Here is a 22,063-nt window from a genome sequence, read left to right as displayed (position 1 = left end):
GTTTCCCTGGTGGCGCAGTGGTTGAGAGTCCACCTGTCGATGCAGAGGACACGGGTTCGTGCCCTGGTCCGGGAAGATCCCACATGCCGCGGAGCGACTGGGCCCGTGAGCCATGGCCGCTGAGCCTGCGCGTCCGGAGCCTGTGCTCCGCAACGGGAGAGGTCACAACAGTGAGAGGCCCGAGTACCGCAAAAAAAAAAAAAAAAAAAAAAATTGTGTTTTCAGTGAGTATTTAATGATATGAAGGAATGTTCCCTGTTTTGTAAAATATATAGGGGTGTGTGTATATACACACACACACACACACACACACACATATTATACAAAGTAATAAATTCATTAAAAAAATCAACAGTGCCAGGTTTCCCTGGTGGCGCAGTGGTTGAGAATCCGCCTGTCAATGCAGGGGACACGGGTTCGAGCCCTGGTCCGGGAAGATCCCACATGCCGCGGAGCAACTAAGCCCGTGCACCACAACTACTGAGCCTGCGCTCTAGGGCCCACGAGCCACAACTACTGAAGCCCGCGCGCCTAGAGCCCGTGCTCTGCAACAAGAGAAGCCACCGCAGTGAGAAGCCCGCGAGTAGCCCCCACTCGCCACAACCAGAGAAAAGCCCACGCGCAGCAAAAAAGAAAGCGCAGCCAAAAATAAATAAATAAATTTAAAAAAATCAACAGTGGCAATTATTCTAAACGATAAGAGTTAAAGATGGGGTTTTTTTCCTCTGCAAATATTCAATATTTTCTAAATTTTCTATCGGGGTGTTAAAATTAGGTGAAAAAATTTAGTGTTAAATCAATTAAGCCATTGGCCCAGATAATCTAGATCCCAGGTAGATTAACTTTGATCTTGCAAAGTTAATCTCTTAATATCCAGACTATCTGCAACTTAAACAATAAACTATGTTAGAAGTACTAATATGACATATTCTCCAAAAGAACTGTGTTGAGCTATAGCATTTTAATTAGTAAACAAAAAGCTCAAGTCCAATACGCTATAGGAATAGGTTCCTCGTATCAGAACTTGTGTCTTTCATCATTCAGTCCTTGGGACTTAACTGTTGAATAAAAGACCCTTATCACCTATTGTTTTACTGCAGAAGTTGCTGCCGTAGAAACAGTCTTCGTGGTACTAAAATACCTTATCAACGGCATAATTTCCCTCCCAGATTCCTATAAGTTTTTTGAAGGGCCCACAAGATCTAGATGCTAGCGCCAACTGGTTACTAACTCGCTGATAACCATGAATTCTGAACCTCAGTTTCTCCACCTGGGAAATAAGGAGGTTCACCAGATACACTGGCGTTCCACAAAAAGGTCACTCCGACTTCACTTTCGCAGGAGTCCAGGGAAGACTGCATCAGCCGTCTCCGCAACCACGATGGGCGGGAATCCGGGAGATGCAGCCAAGAAGGGCTAAAGGAATGCTCAGAGATTCGGCAATGGAACTCAGCTCCCCAGGTGTCCACCGGGTCTCCCGCCCCGGCCACCCCTGTCAGGACCGAGGGTGTCGGGATGCGGCAGAGCCCAGCCCCTCAACCCCCGCCCCCGGCAGCAGGGGAAGGGGCCTTGCTCCCCCTCCCCTCATCCCGAAAGGCCTCCAGCCCTAATGCCTAGCGATCGCCCGCTCCCCAGCAGCACGGCCTCCCCAGGGACGGTCCGCGTGCAGCCTCCCTCATCCCGAGCTCACCAGGGGTCCGGGGCCATGGTGCAGTCTCCACCCACTCCTCGGACACTTCCTGCTCGCAACAGCTGACTACGGCGGCCCGCGCGGCTCACACCCCGCGGCTCGACCCGTGCGCGACCGGAACCAGGAGTTTGCACAGTGAATATACATACCCCAAGGCCTCCAAACTGTGATGAAGAAAGGAAAGCGCTCCCCCGGGGAACTGTAGGTTGGAGCAATCGGGTCCCACTAAGAGACGCGAACAGTTGGGTGCAATTAAAATAAAATTGTTTTTGAACAAAATCTAAGCATTTTTCCCAGGTAGGTGGGAGCCCCTCAAGACCTCTAGCAGTTACTTAAAATTTTATCCTGCTTAAAACAAAAACAAACAAACAAACAAAAAATGGATTGTGGTGATAGTTGCACAACTATATAAATTTACTAAAGCCCACTTTAAGTAAATTCTATATTTAATTTATACCTCAGTATAGTTAAAAAAAACTTTTTGTCCTGCTTTAAACAAGGGACCCAAAGAAGTATCAATTATATATTGTCTTACAGCAGCATTCCCATCAGAGGCAATCCTTTATGTTTAATTTTTAAATGCCATTAGGCGCTTGATTATATAGTTACCCCAAAGGTCACAGACTCTTTACATGGGACAGCAGGGAATTAGTTCTGTGCATTTAGTGCCCCTTAAATTTCCAGAGAAATACTAGAAGGTAAAAAGAACCGCTCTTTCCATTTGCAAGAGAGCAAAAGGACTCGAACTCCTTCGGCTGGGTTTCAGCGCAGGCGTTGATCTGGTGCGCATGCGCAAGACCGTTACCATAACGACCGGAAGACGCTGCATCTCTGGAGGCTGAGAGGAACGTGAGCGGAGTCTCCGGGTGATGGAGACCCAAACTTCGCCCAAGGATGAGGTGGCTGAGGTGGCCAAGCTGGAGCTTGAGGCCGTGATCGGATTCAATGGTGAGACCTCAAGCATGTCTGGGTTGGGCGGTTTAGGAACCCCCAGGGACGCGTAGTGCAAACAGGGAGAGTGAGACCCCAGGTAGCACCTGGAAGGCGGCTTGGGACGCTGGCATGAGCGAAGCACTGGGGACCCAGAGAGCCTCTCCTCCCCAAAAATCTTAGAGAGTCACATCCTCACTCCAAGCCTCAAAGAATGGGATGGGTTTTGCCAGGACCTAAAAGGAACGAAATGCCTCCTCCTCCTTAAGGGTAAGTAAGTGTGACTTGAAAGCCTTCTCCCACTAGTCAGCTCTCCCCTGCCTCTAACCCCCACACAACCCGCAATACTGCCTGCCCCTCAGTAACCACCTACAGAATCCGTGTAGGCCCCTGGGACCAACTACCTTCTAAAGTCCCAGCTGATGTACTGATGAGAAGGGGCTGGGGGGGAGGGGGTATTCTAATGGTGAGGATTTCAGTCCACGACAGAAGGCGAAGAGGACGCCAGGGGGAGCTGGAGAGGAGAGATGCTTTGGTCAGAGGAGGCCTGGTTGTTCTGCCTAAATCTGACTTATGACCCCCTCCTATTTGCAACATGAAGGGGGGAAATGCTGTTTGGTTTTCTGAGAAGGATGAAAACAAGCAATGGATTGCATTTTTTAAAAAGCAAACTTTTTATGGCTGAATAATATTCCATTGTATATATGTGCCACATCTTCTTTATCCATTCATCTGTCGATGGACTATTACTCAGCCACAAAAAGAAATGAAATTGAGTTATTTGTACTGAGGTGGATGGACCTAGAGTCTGTCATACAGAGTGAGGTAAGTCAGAAAGAGAGAAACAAATACCGTATGCTAACGCACATATATGGAATCTAAAAAAAAAAAAATGGTACTGATGAACCTTGTGGCAGGGCAGGAATAAAGAAGTAGACATAGAGAATGGATTTGAGGACACGGCGGGGAGGGGAAGCTGGGGCAAAGTGAGAGTAGCATTGACATATATACACTACTGAATGTAAAATAGTTAGCTAGTGGGAGGCAGCAGCATAGCACAGGGAGATCAGCTCTGTGCTTTGCAATGACTTAGAGTTGTGGGATAGGGAGGGTGGGAGGGATGCTCAAGAGAGGGGATATATGTATGCATACAGCTGATTGACTTTGTTGTACAACAGAAACTAACACAGTATTGTGAAGCAATTATACTCCAATAAAGATCTATTTTTTTAAAAAAAAACCAAACTTTAAAAAAAAGTGCACTGTGATGTCTGAAATCTTTAAAATTGTGGTAATGTAGACACAGAACAATCAATGGTTAAAGCGTTAGCACATTCTAGGACTTGGCTCTTGAGTCTTCATTTTAGGTTAACAGTCTCTGATAGAAAGTGGGCATTTAGTGCATCCGAGATACTGGCCATCTTTAGAGCTGATCACCAGGTCATTGGTAAAGGATGTCGGTGACCTGCTATGAGGGCAAAGGGTCACAATGGTGACCAGCAGAGAGCCCTGCTACTGAATTCATGATGTTTTGTGGCACTCAAAGACCAAATATATGGTCAATTATACCTCAGTATCTCCCATGGCAATTATCTCGGCCTTTTAAAATTGAATAAAATTAATTGAATTGTTTTTACCTTCTTGATTTTGTGACAATTTATATTTTTTCATAGAGTCAAATATGCATTTATCTAGAACTACTGTATGCCAAATAGTATGCTGTGCACTGAGAATACAGTGTAATACAGGGGTAAATCCATAGCCATACTTAAGAACAAGAATTTAGAAAATTGGAAAAATACAGTGAAACTGAAAAAAAATCAGCCATCATTGCATTTCCTAAAGATATCACTGTTAAACTTTTGGTATGATCCTTTCAAATATATATTGATATATAAATTTTTTTCACAAAAGTGGTCTCATGCTGATATATTCTCTTATAATCAGATTTTTTTTCCACCTAGGATGCCATGCAAATCTTTCCTTAGCAGTAAATATACTCTATGCCATAATTTTAATATATTTTAATATAATATTCTGTTGCATAGATAGGCCCCAATTTATTTAACCAGTCCTGTTTTTAAAAATTTAGTATAACTTACATTTTTTGCATTTATTTTTAAATGCTACAAAGAACACCTGCACAGCTAAATCTTTTAACTCTTTAACTTTTTCCTTGGGATAAATTCTGAGTACATCTTAAAGATTTTTGATGTATCCTCCAAATGCCATACAAAATGCATACCAAAAAGACATATATGCGAATGGTTATAGTAGCATTATTTCAAAGAGCTAAAAACCACAACCAAAATGTCCATCAAAAGTAGAAAGGACCAATAAATTGGTATATTCATAGAATGGATTATTCTGAAGCAATGAAAAAGAATGAACTACATACAGAGGGCAGAAAAATCTGTCCGCGGTTGGCAGAACACACGGATGCCGAGGGCCGACTGTAGTACACACTTCTATGTAAGGAACTCGCGCATCCGCGTGTTTTGGTATCTGTGGGGGTCCTGGAGCCAATCTTCCACCGATGCAGAGGGACCGCTGTAGTGCTACACGCAACAATGTGGATAGATTTCACAAAGAATGTTGAATGAAAAAAGCCAGATGTGACAGAATACGTACTGTACAGTGTAATTCCATTCATATAAAGTTCTAAGATGAGGAAAATTAATTTACAGGAATAGAAGTCAAAACAGCAATTACCTTTGGGGAGATGTAGCCTGGGAGAAGGCAGATGGGAAATGTCTGGGGTGTGGTTATAATCGGCTTCTTGATCTGGGCTGTAGTTATATTGGTTTGTTGGTAAAAAGTGACTGAGTTTCCCGTAATTTTGCCTTCAATGCAACACGTTTACGTAAAAAGGCTATACTACTTGTCAGAAAATAACCAAAGTTTTATGAAAGTGTGGGAGAAAGCTTCTATTCTAGGTTTGAATGGGGTCAAAGGTTAATTCAAGTAGTCTTTTTTTTTTTTTTTTTTTGGCTGCATTGGGTCTTCCTTGCTGCGCACCAGCTTTCTCTAGTTGTGGCCAGCGGGTGCTACTTTTCATCGTGGTGCGTGTGGGCTTCTCACTGCTCTGGCTTCTCTTGTTGCGGGTTGCGGGGCCGGGCTCTAGGCGTGCGGGCTTCAGTAGTTGTGGCACGTGGGCTCAGTAGCCGTGGCTTGAGGGCTCTAGAGCACAGGCTCAGTAGATGTGGTGCTCAGACTTAGTTTCTCCGCGGCATGTGGGATCTTCCTGAACCAGAGCTGGAGCCCGTGTCCCCTGCATTGGCAGGCAGATTCTTAACCACTGCACCACCAGGGAAGCCCTCAAGTAGTCTTTAAAGTTGGGTAGGAGTCGGTGGGTAAATATCCCAGGGAACAGATATAGGGTGAGCCAAGGAGGAAGGTGGAGAGTGTGGGGTCAGTTGGGGAATGGCAAACACTTGGCTGGCTTCAGTGTCGTGGACTGGCAGGATAATACAGTAAAGAGAGCCTGGGATTCAATTTTGGGGGCCTTAAACACCAGGTAATGGAGTTTAGTAGCTCTCACATGGAAACAAATCAGAAGCAAAAGCAAAGCCCCTTTTATCATGGTGACACTAGAACTCATTGTAGAGTTACATTATAGTTTATGAGTTTTAACTTGAGGGTGTAAATATGTAAGTGTGCTTGAATCTTCCAGCTACTATACTTTTTTTTTTTTTTTTTGGCGGTACGCGGGCCTCTCACTGTTATGGCCTCTCCCAATGCGGAGCACAGGCTCCGGACGCGCAGGCTCACGGGGCCAGCCGCTCCACGGCACGTGGGATCTTCCCAACCAGGGCACGAACCCGTGTCCCCTGCATCGGCAGGCGGACTCTCAACCACTGCACCACCAGGGAAGCCCCTCAGCTACTATACATTTTAAGTTCTCTCTCCTATAACACTGTCTGCTTCTTTCTCCCTCTAGAGAGACAACCATTATCCTGAAGTTAGTGTACCCTTCCCAGCTATGTTTTAAAATTTCACTATATATGTAAAATAGTAAATATACTATATGTGATATACTATATATAAATTTTATATGTTTATGTGTTCTTATATTTTATAATCTTTTAAAAAGATTAATCTTCTGTTTTTTGTTTTTTGTTTTTTGTTTTTTTTTTGTGGTACGCGGGCCTCTCACTGTTGTGGCCTCTCCCGTTGCGGAGCACAGGCTCCGGATGCGCAGGCTCAGCAGCCATGGCTCACGGGCCCAGCCGCTCCGCGGCATATGGGATCCTCCCAGACCGGGGCACGAACCCGTATCCCCTGCATCGGCAGGCAGACTCTCAACCACTGCGCCACCAGGGAGGCCCAATCTTCTGTTTTATTGCACATTTGAAACCTGCTTTTTTTCACCCAACATTACTTGGGTGATGATTTAATTTGCTTTAAATATCTATTTCCCTGTTGATGGGCTTTTCATTCATTTACAGCTTTTTACTAATATAAACAACGGCACAGTGAATACCTTTGTACATGGCCCATAAGCACAATTGCAAGTATTTCTCTAGGTTATATACTGAAGAGTAGATCTCGGTCCTAGGATACGTACATATTCAACAATACTCAATACGGACACATTTTCCAAAGCAATTCTACCAATTTACCCTCCCATTAAGCAGTCTGTGAGTGTTCCCTTTGCTGCACATCACTAATGCTTGGTATTGTCCGCCTACTTAATTTTAGCCATTAGGATGGAAATGAAATGGTATCTCGTTTTGGATATAATTTGCATTTCCCTGGTTACTTGTGAAGCTGCATATCTTTCTATGTGTTTTCTGGCTTTTGAGTTTCCTCCATCATAAATTGCCTCTTCATAGCCTTTGCTCATTTTTCTGTCGGGCAGTTTGTGTTTTTCTTATTGCTTCATGGAAGTTCTTTGTATATTCTGCTGGGTATGATTCTCTGTCTGTTATTACAGACATTGCAAATATCTTCTCCTGGTTTGGGTTTTCTTTTCATTTAGTCTTTTGTCATTAGTTTTTAATTTTTAATTTTTTTTTTTGGCTGTGCCGCGCAGCTTTCGGGATCTCAGTTCCCTGACCAGGGATTGAACCTGGGCCACGGCAGTGAAAGCCCAGAATTCTAACCACTAGGCCACCAGGGAACTCCCAGGAAGTTTGTGATTTTTAACATAACTGGATGCACACATTGGCCTTCTCTGTTAGGATTTGCTCTTTTGCGTCATGTTCAAGTCATTTCCTACAACTTGTATGTACATTAAGTCTTGTTTTTCACATTTAGGTCCGTGATCTATCTGGAATATATTGTTTGTGGATGGTGTGAAGTAGGGATCTAATTTTACTTTTACCATATGGCCAGTCATATGATTGTTTATAAGGAGGCTGCAATGAGAAAAACTAAGTATACATTTCACAAGGACAAGATCACCCCCAGACACAAACCTTAGTATTATGAGAACTTACTGCATAAAAAAAGGAACGATGATCACAATTAAAGTGAAAGAAATCATTTATTCAATTAATATATTTGGCCGTTTGAAGAAAAAAAATCTGTTTAGCTACTGGAATCACATTATGCATCAAACTAAATTCCAGAGGGAGTTAAATATAAAAGCTGAGTTCATTAAGGACCAGAAAACTATATTAATAAATATCTGTGGCTCTTTTGATGGGGAAGGAAATAGCAATAAAAAAAAGATGTTAGGGCTTCCCTGGTGGCGCAGTGGTTGAGAGTCCGCCTGCCGATGCAGGGGACACTGGTTCGTGCCCCGGTCTGGGAGGATCCCACATGCCGCGGAGTGGCTGGGCCCGTGAGCCATGGCCGCTGAGCCTGCGTGTCCGGAGCCTGTGCTCCGCAACGGGAGAGGCCACAACAGCGAGAGGCCCACGTACCGCAAAAAAAAAAAAAAAAGATGTTAAACTACCAAGAAGTAAACAAAATAAATGTGTGAGATCTTTATGAAGAAATATTAGAAATGCCGCCAGGGAACATAAAAGGAGACTTCATGGAAAAACATACCCTGCTTTTAGAAAGGAAATATAATGTATTATTATAAAAATTATTTTTCCTTAAATTAATCTATACATTTAATGCCACTCCCCTAAATACAAACATCAGTTTTTCAAGTACTCAAGCTGACTTTAAAGGGTATATTGTAACATAAATATGAAGAATAACCAAAACAATTCTGACCAAAGATGAGTAATAAGGGAGGACTCATGTCTATTTCATATTAGAACATATTACAAAGATTTATAATTGTTGAGATGGTTCTTGGCAAATATCTGGAGGATTGGGGTCTCACTATGAGAAGTCCTGGGATTCTTCAGCCTGCCAGAGACTTAGAACGAAAACCCCAATTTTTATCTTTACCAAACTTCTGCCCAAGGCAGTGAATTCACGTTCTCCCTATGGCTATGCACTCACCCAGACAGGCTTCTCCTGCTTCATGTGCTCTGTGCTTATCAGAATTACAAACACTGGACCTAGGTCTGAAGTGAGGTTCCTGGACCAGCATCAGCAACATCAGCATCACTTGGGGGCTTGTCAGAAATGCAGTATCTCGGCCCCTCCCGAGACCTAAAATCAGAATCTGCATTTTAACCGGAGGCCCCTGGGGACTTTTATGCACCTTAAAGTTTGAGAAGCTTATATATTATTAGACCAACCTTCTTGTCAGTGGAATAAAATTATCTATCACCCCTCCCTGATATACACACACACACACCACACACACACACACACACACACACACTTATTTTAGTTGAACTAAGGCTTATTTCAAAAGCGTTCTTTTGTGCTCAATTAAAATAAAAACCACCAGCCACTTCTGCCCCTGACTTATTTTTTTATTTTTTACTCTTGTTTTTAATCTCTCTTTTAGGACATGTCCCCACTGGTCTAAAATGCCATCCCGACCAGGAGCATCTGGTCTACCCTCTGGGTTGCACCATCCTCATTCAGGCACTAAATACTCAGGAACAGAATTTCCTACATGGTCATGGCAACAATGTCTCCTGTGTGACCATCTCCAAGAGCGGAGTTTACATTGCTTCCGGACAAGTCACATTCATGGGCTTCAAGGTGAATAAACTAAAAAATCATTCATTCTGAATAGATTTAGCAGTGCCTCCCAAGAAAAACTGCCCACTTCAGAATAGCTCTGTGCTACCCTGTTTATACCCTTCCTCCTCTTCCTTTGACCTCTCTCGGAACTCATTTTCAGCCTATCAGGCTGAGAGCGGAGGAACCTGGTGGCTTTATAGCCGATTTTGCAACTTGTGACCAGTAATGCTCAGAAACAAATGTCCCTGCTTACAACTGTTTCCATCTTGTTGCTGTCATGTTTGTAAGACCTGCTCTAATTTCTAGAAAAGTGACGAATGATTATTTCTCACCGAGAGGGGTAGCTATCTCTTCCAGTTCTTTCAAAGCCTGTCTATGATCTGACAGTGTATTCTTGCCCCCAGGCGGATATCATTTTGTGGCATTATAAGAAAAGGGAGCTGATTGCTCGGCTATCACTTCACAAGGGCAAAATTGAAGCTCTGGCCTTTTCACCAAATGATTTGTACTTAGTATCACTAGGAGGCCCGGATGATGGAAGGTAATGAACTAAGCATATTTACCTATTTTCCGCCATGCATATTTCTAGATGTGTTAAGTACCCTCTCCTTTCTCACATTCTGTTTGCCCATTTATAGAGCGTGTGTGGTATGAAAAGGCTATGACGAAAATACCATGGGATGCTGATTCTCACACCTGGCAGTGCATTGAAATCAACTGGGAGCTTTAGAAAATTACTGATGGTTGGCTCCACCTTCAGAGACTTTGATCACTTGGCCTTGGCTTTAAGAGTTAGAAAGACTTCCCAGGTGATTCTAATGTGCAACTAAATCGACAACCATTGCTATAAAAGATGACATCATCTTGTCACCATCATTCTCATCCTAGCAACAGCTAATTTTTTTTTTTGAGCACTTACTATGGGACAGGTGTGTGCTGAGTAACTTAACTTCATTATCTCATTTAAGCCTCATGACAACTCCATGAGGTTGGAGCTATTGGGACTGTATGACTGATGAGGAACTAAACTCACCAGCTGTTAAGTAGCAGAGCTGGGGGACAAACCCTGGCAGTGTGACTCCAGAGGTGGCATTTTAAATTTTTTAACTTGCCTCACCAAGACATGATCTTGGCCCTCAAGGATCTCACAGTCAAGTTTAGTAGGGAGAGAATACATACAAATGAAATGGGGGGGGAAGTATTTCAAAGCATTATATTAGGAATAAAAATCAATGTAGTACATATTCCTGTGTTAATGCTAAAGGAACATCATTTATAGAAGAAAAATAACACCTGAGGTTTGTGTAGGATTTAATACTTTGGTGCACTTTCACAGGTATTTTCTTGTTTGAGATCCACAGGTTAATTACAATGGAAATTTACATTTGTATGTAGTTGTATATTGACAGTTCTCTTAATATATAGCAAATCAACAAAATCGTCACGAGATTTCCTCCTTTCACAGTCATTCCCTTGCCATGTAAATAATCAGACTTCCCTGGCTTATCCCCATTTGACTGTTTTGGGTTTTTTTTGGTAAGAAATGCATCCAGAAATCAGCTATTAACATTCTTAGCTCAACTTAAGGCAGTTGTTCTCAATCTTGCGTGCACATTGAAATCACCTGAGGAAATAAGACCCCTGATGCCTGGGTCCCAGCCCCAGAGGCTTTTTAAGCTTGGTAATTATCACCTCCACCCCCAGACCCTGCCGAAGAGTTGCCAAGGCTAGGCCTTGGGGGGAGAAAAAAATGGCTCCTTAACCAAGATTAATCTGCAAAACTGTCATCTCCTCTGTAATTTTAAGCTTGATTTTAGGTTATCGAAGATTTGCTTACGGAAAACTGGAGATGTTGAGAAAAACATTCTCAAGCAAGTTTCTTCTCGAAAGAAAAACAAATTTTGCTGTACTAGGAAAATGCAACATGCCCATCTCTGAATAGTCACGGTGGTGAGGAGCATGGGGTCCTGTTGACTGCTTTTGGATAGTCATGGGTCAACACTGACCGTGTGGGAGGGTCCATTCTACCCAAACCACCTGACGTCTCCACAGAGGGGAAGAAACAGAAGGGATGCTGGGAGCTAGAGTGGACACTCTAGAATTTGCATATGCATACATTTTGAATATTTTGTAACCTATCTGTGAAGTTTTTGCATTAATGTTATTGTACTATCAGTGTTGTACTACAACCTGCTTTTGACTAACTTTATACCAAGGATATCTTCTACGTATATATATGTAGACATACATATCACTCTTTGCAACAACTGTATGCTATTCAATTGTATGGATATGCTGGAGTTTATTTGGCCAGCTATCTATGTTGGTGCCTTTTATTTATTTTTAAATCTTAAACTTGTTTTTGAAAAATTAAAGCTATACCTGTTCATGGTTTATAAAGCAAGTGTGTTGTCCTACTATGCAGAAGGATTCAAAATTTGTATCCCCTCCACCATGAAGAGTTCTACTGTCCAGAGGCACTTGGATTCTTTTTTTTTTTTTTTTTTTTACGGTACGCGGGCCTCGCACTGTTGTGGCCTCTCCCGTTGCGGAGCACAGGCTCCGGATGCGCAGGCTCAGCAGCCATGGCTCACGGGCCCAGCCGCTCTGCGGCACGTAGGATCTTCCTGGACCGGGGCACGAACCCGTGTCCTCCACATCGGCAGGCGGACTCTCAACCACTGTGCCACCAGGGAAGCCCTTAACACTCTTTTTTGATATTGGTTCCTCTAGTTTTTTACAACTTTTAAGTGACATGCCTCTCAATTTTTCCACGTTAGGTGGTATCTATCAACTTCCTACTAAGACAAAGAATTCATAGCTCTTATACTATTTCCTCCTTCCCCCTTCCTGGCGATCTTGGTTATATCTTGATTTAGACCACCTGTAGACCACCTCTACATTCCACATGTAGAAAATTTGGGGAACACAGGTAGGCATGTTTTTACATTAGCCAGGTTTGTACCATCTGCATTCTTTTTCTTTAATACTCTGATCCCAGTGTTTAATGTAACACCCCCCCACACACATTTTTGATATCATTAAGCAAACACTACTCAGTTTAGGACTAAACTATGACTGTACTCAGAAAGATGGAAAGGTAACCTACAACCGCACTTCTCAAAGTGTGGTCCCCGGACCACCAGCATCAGTGTCACCTGAGACTTTTTAGCAAAGCAGACTCTCAGGCCCCACCTCAGACCTACTGAATCAGAAAGTCTGGGGGTAGGTCCTAGCACTTTCTGTTTTACTAAGCCCTCCAAGGGAATCAGCTGCATGTTCAAGTTTGAAAACACGCCTATGTCATCCCCTTTATTGCTTCTAATTAATGAATTTTTTTTTCTTTTGCTGGAGTACTTCCCCAAGGAAATTTTTTTACAAGAGATAAATGAGTGGTAAACTTTTACGCCCTGCTTGTCTGAAAATCTCTTTAGATTTAGCACCAAACTTGATTGATAGGCTGATGGTTTTCCAGCCTCATAATCATTTTCCTTCAAAACTTTTAAAATGTCACTCATTTATCTTCTAACCCAGTGTGATTGAGGAGATGTCTGGGGGGCAGGGGGGCAGTGTAATTCTTTTGTTCCTCTGTAAGTAACCTTTTTTTCCCCTCTAGAACCGCTAAAAGAGCCGTTTCTTATTTTGAAAGCCTGTTTTCCCCTGACTCTCTTTGTCCTTTCTCTGGGCAGTGTGGTGGTGTGGAGCATAGCCAAGAGAGACGCCATCTGTGGCAGCCCTGCTGCCGGCCCCAACGTCGGGAATGCCACCACGGTCATCTTCTCCAAATGCTGCGATGAGATGTTTGTCACTGCTGGAAAGTATGCATCTGCTGTCAAGGTGTCCAGAATTTGTAAATCACTCGATTTGCTTACACAGAAAACATGGTCATTCCAATTAGGGTGAACGTGGCTTTTATCCTGGAAAAAGAACTTGCTTTTTTTTTTTTTTTGCGGTACGCGGGCCTCTCACTGTTGTGGCCTCTCGCGTTGCAGAGCACAGGCTCCGGACACGCAGGCTCAGCAGCCATGGCGCAGGCTCAGCCGGTCTGCGGCATGTGGGATCCTCCCGGACTGGGGCACAAACCCGTGTCCCCTGTATCGGCAGGCGGACTCTCAACCACTGCGCCACCAGGGAAGCCCCTGAAAGTCTTTTTAAATATGGTTATTTGACCGTTCTGTGCTTCCTACTGAAAAGGTTCTGCCGATGTGCTAAACCCATTTCAGGCTCTGGTCTGTTTGTTACAGATAACACATTGCCCCCAATCAGTGCTCACAGGGTTATTTGCCCAGTAGCACCGATTCACTTACTGGTTGATGTTTCTTACCACCTGCGCTTAATTTAGATCTCGTGAAATGAGAGTTTGCGAATGAACTGCACCAGCAAGTTTCAAACATTTGACTATCAGCCATATGCGATCATTTCTGGTAGGGTCAGCATCAAGAAGCTAAGCAGGGTGGGGTACCAAGCTGAAGGTCTGAACAGAGGCCTGCATCCGTCTAACAGAAGAACTTAATTTACAGGTTCACCTATCAGAGCCCTGTTTGGAGTTGGACATGAAGGTTAAACCTATATAAAAGCATCCTCTTTCATGTCACATACCAATTCGTAGGTCAGAAATCTGAAGGTAGGGTTGAAGCATATGTTGGTTGGAACGATCCTTTTCAGCCCACCTGTGGTTTCCCATCTGTGAAAGGCGCATGTCATTTGTTACTTTTCCATCCAGAGTAAAGAATCTGTGCTGTTTCCTGCCCCCACCTTGTGACATCCGGCATGCATCTGTTCCGTGGCTAATTACGAGGAAGGGTTTATTCAGAGGCCATGAAACTAACTGGCTGGCATGAAAGCCAGCCCCTAAGGAGAGAATCTTTTTTTTTTTTTTTTTTTTTTTTTGCGGTACGTGGGCCTCTCACTGCTGCGGCCCCTCCTGTTGGGGAGCGCAGGCTCAGAACGCGCAGGCTCAGTGGCCATGGCTCACAGGCCTAGCCGCTCCGTGGCATGTGGGATCTTCCTGGACCTGGGCACGAACCCACGTCCCCTGCATCGGCAGGTGGACTCTCAACCACTGCGCCACCAGGGAAGCCCCTAAGGGGAGAATCGTATCAGGACAGTTCTCTGATCCTAAAGCAGCTGACTACGTCCTACCCTGACTTCGGGGGGTCACTGGTGGCCGTGAAGCTCTTCAACTCCCTTCAGGTTTGCAGAGTCATTTGCCTAAAACTTTTATGGGGGGGGGGTCTATCTGCTCTTCCACAGGTGATTGAGCAGCAGGCATCAGCCAGTTCTGATGTCTGCTGATAATGTTTCTCCAGGAGTCAAAACCTGAATTTAACCCCCCCCAAAAAATTTTTAGGACCATCTTTATTATAGGTCTGCTTTAATTTCTCATGACATTGGCAACTGAGAAAAAGTTAGCACTCTTAAATAATATTTCTGGTATGTACCCATATACACTGGATTCTCCGTGATGGTCCCAATTTCAGGTATTCCATTATACTGACCCCCATGAGATGTCCTGCAAATTCCAGTATTTCAGCATCCAAATGACATCTACCAGAGAGGCCATGGAAAAGCTGATTTTTTTTCTTAGTTTGCAAAGTACATTCAAAATATCAATACTATTGAGCACTTACTAATATGTGTGTGACTCTGGGTGCTAAAAAAATAAAAAAGGAAAACTAAACTTGATGAACTATATTTTAGCATTAATCTTTTCTGCCTTAAGATATTAGCTGAAGTCTTTGTGATGTTAACCATGATATTTTTATACAGGTATTCAGAGTAACTTAACATACAATGATTAAATAGCAAGTATGTGCCGAGTCCCATCTGAGGTGCTGATGTTGTTTGGCATTTAGTTGCCCTGTCTCATTTCTCCTTCCTTGTAGACTACTCTCCATAAGGTAGTCCTTCCCTTTAAAATTTTTCCTCACAGGGCTTCCCTGGTGGCGCAGTGGTTGAGAGTCCGCCTGGCGATGCAGAGGACACGGGGTCGTGCCCCGGTCCGGGAAGATCCCACGTGCCGCGGAGCGGCTGGGCCCGTGAGCCATGGACGCTGAGCCTGCGCGTCCAGAGCCTGTGCTCCGCGACGGGAGGGGCCGCAGCGGTGAGAGGCCCGCGTACCGCAAAAAAAAAAAATAAATAAATTTTTTTCCTCACAACTCCATACCTTGAAAGAAACATAACTTGATGAATTTTGGTTTGCTTTACTTACTTGTTTATTCGTATGTCTCTGTTTTCACCAGTGGATAGAGTATTCGCTTCAAAGTGAGAGAGAGCTGGGTGTGAATCCTTGCTCTGCTGTGTGTAGGCTCTGCGTTTCCTCATTTGGAGAGTGGGGGGATCATAAGACCTACTTCACAGGGTGTTTGTGAGCATTGAATGGAATTCAATCATCCCTCGGTGTCCTTGGGTTACGCATCCGCAGATTCAACCAACTGTGGGTCACGTACCATGTTTAGATCTGCAGTTGGTAGAATCTGCGAGTGCGGAATAGCAGATGCAGAACCCGTGGATACCGAGGAGGACCACCTATGTGCTATGAGCATGCGTGGATTTTGGTGTCCACTGGCGGGTCCTGGAACCAATCCCCCGTGGATACCAAGGGACGACTGTATCTTGGGTAGAGCACCAGGCTATAACAAATCCCCCGAAATACCTAGTTCTCTTCCTTTCAGCTTCTCCTTCAAGGCACTGCAGAAAACAGAGAAGAGATGACGTGTCTATTAAATGGGTATCCATTTGATTGTGGGTTTCTTTTCTCCAGTGGGACAATTCGAGTATGGGAACTGGATCTCCCAAATAGAAAGATCTGGCCAACCGAGTGCCAAACAGGACAAATGAAAAGAATAGTCATGAGTATCTCAGTGAGTATTACTCTAAGTGTTATTTTACGTAGCTGTTAGTACGCGTTCCTGTTAACAGTACTGACCAAGATAGGTGTCTGTGCGTGTACGCATGTGTGTGTACGTGTGTGTAGGTACACGTACCTAGGGCTAGGGGTGGGGAGGTGAGGTCTGAACATGGGGGACATTGACTGAGGAGGCACAGGTGAGGGAGCTCCTGTGAGAAGCTGGAGAGGCTGCCTAGACGCAGCTCTGGGGAAATCTGTTTCAGTGGGACCTGAACTGCCATCACACCCCAGGAACCTGCCTCACCTGGAGGGAAGCAACGTAGCCAGGAGGTACTCAGAGCCCCCAGCACCTCCCTTTGCCACTTATGTTATTTCTGCACCGGAAATAAAGTTTCTGACAATGAAACTCCTTGTTGAAATGCAGTTTCCTCCATAAGGAGGAATTATTCGTATGTTTTTAAGGTGGATTCAAATATTCATGCATATAACCCCATTCTCCACTGACTTGTTCCTATTGTTTAATGCATACTCATTTTATGAATGTAGACTTTGAAATAGGAGATAAAGCAAATGCACATTCTCTCTGGAGGAGCACACTTTCTCCCTAGGAGCCCTTTGGAGGTGTCTCGGGATGTGCAGGCTAACAACAGACACAGGTCAACTTCCAGTGAAATGCACAGGCTGCTTGGAGTCTAATGTTTCCTCCAGTTCTGAGTTTGGCCCTATTGTGCTCCCCTCGAAGCTGTTCTTACCCATCTTTGAGTCTGAGGAAACAGGAGTTGCCATAAGGACCTTTGTAGGTCTTTTTTTTTTTTTAACTTTTTATTTTATATTGGAGTATAGTTGATTAACAATGTTGTGATAGTTTCAGGTGTACAGCAAAGTGATTCAGTTATACATTTTCCCATTTAGGTTGTTACATAATATTGAGCAGAGTTCCCTGTGCCCTTTGTAGGTCACAGTGGGGTTCAGAGAAAGCTCATCCCCTCCCTGATCAGGGGCTTTTGCACATCACTGGGGAAAACCAGCTCTTCAGATTTCGTTTTCCCTCTGATCCCCAGATGGCCAATGATGATAGCTTTTTCTACCTCGGCACCACCACTGGAGATATTCTAAAGATGAGCCCTAGGACCAAGCTGCTGGCAGACACTGGGCCTGCCAAGGACAGATTCAGTCTGGTGAGTAGAGACCATCAAAGTCTGCTCTGCCCTGACATTTTCTAGTGATTTCTTCCTGCCACTGTGAGCACAGACTTCTGTTAAGTGTCTGTGGAGAAAAAATGACAAGTCTGTGATGGACCCAAGGCCACACCTAAATTTGCAAGGTTAAGTTGATTAGTTCGCTCAAGCCCTCCTCCCTGGTTTATATTCAGGGCAGAGGCATTCCTACGTGTCCTCAGTTAGGGATCAGAATCACACCTTTTTTTCCCTTATCTTCAAAGCTCAGGGCCTGTGGCTTTGTGGTTTGTAACCACATTGGTTCCAGCATTTGGGCAGCCTAGTTGCCATGTGTAAGAGACATGTGCTCTTTCATTTACAAGACTGTATATCATTTTATTTTCTAATCGAATAACCAGATCTTAGATTTTAGCCTCAGCTGACATTTTAAGTCATGAGCAAGACATAGAAATTGTTCATTGTTTATATTTGCAGAATTCCTAGCAATTCAGGTTAAAAGTCCAGTGAGAGATTTTGATATTTAAACTAAAATAAAAAGCCTACGGGCTTCCCTGGTGGTGCAGTGGTTGAGAGTCCACCTGCCGATGCAGGGGACACGGGTTCGTGCCCCGGTCCAGGAAGATCCCACATGCCGCGGAGCAGCTGGGCCCGTGAGCCATGGCCGCTGAGCCTGCGCGTCCGGAGCCTGTGCTCAGCAACGGGAGAGGCCACAACAGTGAGAGGCCCAAGTACCGCAAAAAAAAAAAAAAAAACAACAATAAAAGATCTCATGGCTAGCAAGTAGTAGAACTGCTATTGGAAGCCAGGCAGACTGGCTCCAGAACCTGTGCACTTGAACAATATCATCTATAGTCTCCAAAAAGTTTATTTAGAAATTACACATATGTAACTTCGAAGCTCTGTGAAACTCTATCCCTTGCTTCCCTAAGTCCCTGAACAAATGCTAAAAATATTTAGCATTCAGGGTTGCCTCCTCATGGGCCAGGCATTCATCCCATGGTCCTGCTCCAGCACTTTTGGAGCTAGGGGTGGGATGCAGGAGAGGGCAGCATGCAATTCTGGTTCATGCCTTCATATTCCTGAGCCTTGGTTTCCCTTCTCAAGCGTCATGGAATGCCTTTTGAGCCAGAACAGGCAAAATTCAATTTAAAGTAACTTGAAGGGACATAATATTTGTTTTATAATATCCAAACTTCATTAAGACACAAACCTCTCAAGTCACTAGCTATATTATTATTGAGTGTTTTAAAATAATATGTTGGGGGACTTCCCTGACGGTCCAGTGGTTAGGACTCCACGCTTCCACTGCAGGGGGCATGGGTTCGATCCCTGGTCGGGGAACTAAGATCCTGCATGCTGCGTGGCTTGGCCAAAAAAAAAAAAAAAAAAAATTGTAAAAAGGAAGATATTGGTCATGCACATTTTCAGATTAGAACTTCATAGAGGGCGATATAAAATGACCATCATACATCCCCAAACTTTGAAGATGGATTTGACTTTAAATATGTTTCCTATTACTGGTAAGATTACAAACTGAATGCTTTAGTTCAGAAAATATAGTCACCAAACAATAAGGAGTCTCCTGTGCTTTCTTTGGATTTCAAATACAGTCTCTTTGCATTCTAAGGATTAAGTTCTGGTGAAAGCAGTGGCAACTGAGGAACTGATGTTGCTGTGGCCGTGCTTATGTCTCTGTGCTAACTGCATTTGGGTGGATATAAAGTGTTAATTTTTAATATATTCAGAATGCACAGGTGGTTTTAAAGGCAAGAAGCTTGGTGCAGCATGTTTGCTCCTTGCAGGACCAGGAGGGCTACTTCCTGGCACACGAGCTTGTTGTTGGCACCGAGGCGTCTTAGCCAGCCTGTGGGTACATCACAGGCAATACCTTCCTTAGCTTCATCCAGGGCAGCATCAGCATGGTCCTGGCCATGCCCATTGTGTCAGGTCACGCATAGATTCTTAATGATGAAACCGTTTGGCCTTTTTCTTAATGCTCTTTCTCCCTCTAGGGAGTGTCAGCTATCACATGCCTGAAGATGGGGGGTTTATTGGTGGGCTCTGGAGCCGGATTGCTGGTCTTCTGTAAAAGCCCCAGCTACAAACCCATCAAGTAAGTTCCAGACTCCAGAGGGTTTGGATGGGGAGAGACCTTCTAGAGGGAGGTTTGCTTAAAGCTGGGAACTAAGTGATATTGGCAAAGTGATATTTGGTTAAAGAATCTCATCTTAGAGGGAGGAGATATGAGGATATACGTATATGTATAGCTGATTCACTTTGTTATAAAGCAGAAACTAACATGCCATTGTAAAGCAATTATACTCCAATAAAGATGTTAAAAAAAAGAAAGAAAGAAAGAAAATAAATAAAGAAAAAGTAAGTTGTGTCTTTGCCCTCCCAGAACTTACAGTCTGGTTTGGGGAAAAAGTCACTATAATACAAGATGATATATAAACACAATCTCATGGTCCAGATAAAGTAAAATATATAATGAATGTTGCAGAGAAGATCAGAGAAGGGAGTGATCTTGTTGGGATGGAAAGACACTTCCCAGAGGAGCAGAGGCAGCACTTGAACTTAGCTTCAACAGAAGCCAGATACCCCTAGACATGCTCCACATGGCCTCTGAGCTCTATGTATATGGATATACATTGGAGAAACGAGCATCACCTGTTTTCATGCAGATGAATCTGTATTGAGCGCTTGCTATGTACCAGACACTATTTTAGGTGCTTGGGAAATCAATGAATAAAGCAAAGAAAAAAGAAGGAAAAAAACCATCCCTACCCTCATGGAGTTTACATTCCAGCAGGAGGGAGACGACAATAAATAATAAACAAGTAAAGTACATGGTATTAGAGAGTGATGAGTACCATGGGGATAAATGAGTAGCTTGTGGAGGAGGGGGGTTAGGTTTTGAAGCAGATGGGACAGGTTGCAACTTTAAATTCAGTGCTCAGTGTAGGTCTTATGGAGAATATATTGGGACCAGTTTTGTGTTTGTATGAAGGGGAATAAAAAAAGGGGGAGGCAACTTCAGAGCAGTGTTGGGTAGACTCTGGACCCATGAAGCGAGTATAGGAAATTAACCCTTTCATTTTTTAACCCCTTGTTTTTAATACACAAATGGTCCCATTGTGATGAAGATAATTAGACTCAAAGTAATTATTACAAGGTCGGTGCTATAAATGTCTCCAGAATAACCCTGTGTGCCAGCAAGGCTCAAATTGGATACTGTGATTTCCTTCTCCTTGGGTATGTAAATTGAGGAAGCAGCTCCCAGGAGAGGTCATGGAGGCTAGAAAGGGAACTCGGATGCTTGTACAGACAGCTGGGGGTCAGAGGTCCTGGCCTTGCCCCTACAGCCCTGGGAACCCTAGCACCACGTATTCTTTGCAGCCCAGATGCCAAGGGCCAGTGTTTCTCAGCTGCCCTGTATGGGCTCATGTAGGGTTACCTCCGTTATCTCCAACTGCAACCCTGTAAAGGAGGAATTATTCTGTGGTTGAGTAAACTGAGGCCCAGAGTTTTCTAACTTATCCAAGAGTCACAGAGCTCTAGTTAGTGAAGGAGCTGGGATATGACTTGGGTTCTGTCCTTTCCCCCTTAACTGTTCTGTGTCCCAACAACAAATGACTCTTTGTAAAATATTGCATTTCCCCATGCTCATTCCCTGCACAAAAACCCTCACTGTATTTTCACTGTCAAAACTAAGTTAGTTGCAGAGCAAGGTTGGGTTTCGAGGGCCTCGTTCATTTATATATTCTTTTTTTAAGAAAGCTCATACTCAGTAAACATTTGGGGAGCAGGGGGATCTGAAATATCTGAAAGGTGGAAGAAGAAAAAAGACCCCCTGAAAGTTCTGGCAAACATACACTATTAACATTTTGTTATTTCTTCTTGCCTGTGTTATTCATATACATTTTAAAAGAATTGTACTTTTTTAATATATAAACTTTTGTATTCTGGTCTTTTACTTAATGCAAACATCATAAATAGTCTCAGTATTACTACAGGATCTTTTATGGTGGTAAAATATGTATACTCCATAACCTTTTAAACATGGTTTTAGTGGCCAGACAAATACTTTTTGAAGTCACTGCTCCATAGATCATTTAACCATTCCAATACAATTGGATACTTAGGTTGTTTCCAACTTTTTACTCTTTTAAATAAGGTTATACTAACATTCTTTGACATAAAGCGTTTTCCCCCTGATTTTAGGATTATTTCCCAGAAATGGAATTAATAAAGTGTTTAATTAATTGGCATGGTCATTTGTGCCCATTTGCTTGCCTGGAATGTTCCCTCTATCTAAATCCTACCTGTGTTAAGTGATGCATTTCAGACCACATTTCACAGACAATGTCC

General features: G+C 43.6%; 2 protein-coding genes across 5 annotated transcripts in view; one reads left to right on the top strand and one right to left on the bottom strand.

The window, feature by feature from the left end:
• The window catches only part of STX8 (syntaxin 8), a 248,746-nt gene extending 247,017 nt beyond the window's left edge, over positions 1–1,729 (bottom strand). For 2 of the 4 annotated variants that reach the window (XM_079726069.1, XM_079726070.1), the window contains exon 1: positions 1,691–1,716. In XM_079726069.1, the coding sequence (XP_079582195.1) occupies positions 1,691–1,707 (17 nt within the window). In that variant the 5' untranslated portion in view covers positions 1,708–1,716. Of the gene's footprint in view, positions 1–1,690 lie in introns of all 4 variants that reach the window. The other 2 variants (XM_079726072.1, XM_079726071.1) reach the window with 2 other exon arrangements.
• Positions 1,730–2,559: 830 nt separating this feature from the next.
• The window catches only part of CFAP52 (cilia and flagella associated protein 52), a gene marked incomplete at both ends in the record, with an annotated part of 37,999 nt that continues 18,495 nt past the window's right edge, over positions 2,560–22,063 (top strand). Inside the window, 7 exons of the mRNA XM_079726413.1 lie at positions 2,560–2,638; positions 9,483–9,682; positions 10,069–10,205; positions 13,354–13,482; positions 16,428–16,527; positions 17,576–17,692; positions 19,705–19,805. Coding sequence (XP_079582539.1) covers positions 2,560–2,638; positions 9,483–9,682; positions 10,069–10,205; positions 13,354–13,482; positions 16,428–16,527; positions 17,576–17,692; positions 19,705–19,805 — 863 coding nt within the window. The remainder of the gene's footprint in view (positions 2,639–9,482; positions 9,683–10,068; positions 10,206–13,353; positions 13,483–16,427; positions 16,528–17,575; positions 17,693–19,704; positions 19,806–22,063) is intronic.

This window comes from Hyperoodon ampullatus (assembly GCF_949752795.1).
Source record: "Hyperoodon ampullatus genome assembly, chromosome: 19".
NCBI classification, from domain to species: Eukaryota; Metazoa; Chordata; class Mammalia; order Artiodactyla; family Ziphiidae; genus Hyperoodon; species Hyperoodon ampullatus.
Note: the sequence above shows the minus strand (reverse complement) of the source record. Positions and strands in the feature narration are given on the sequence as shown.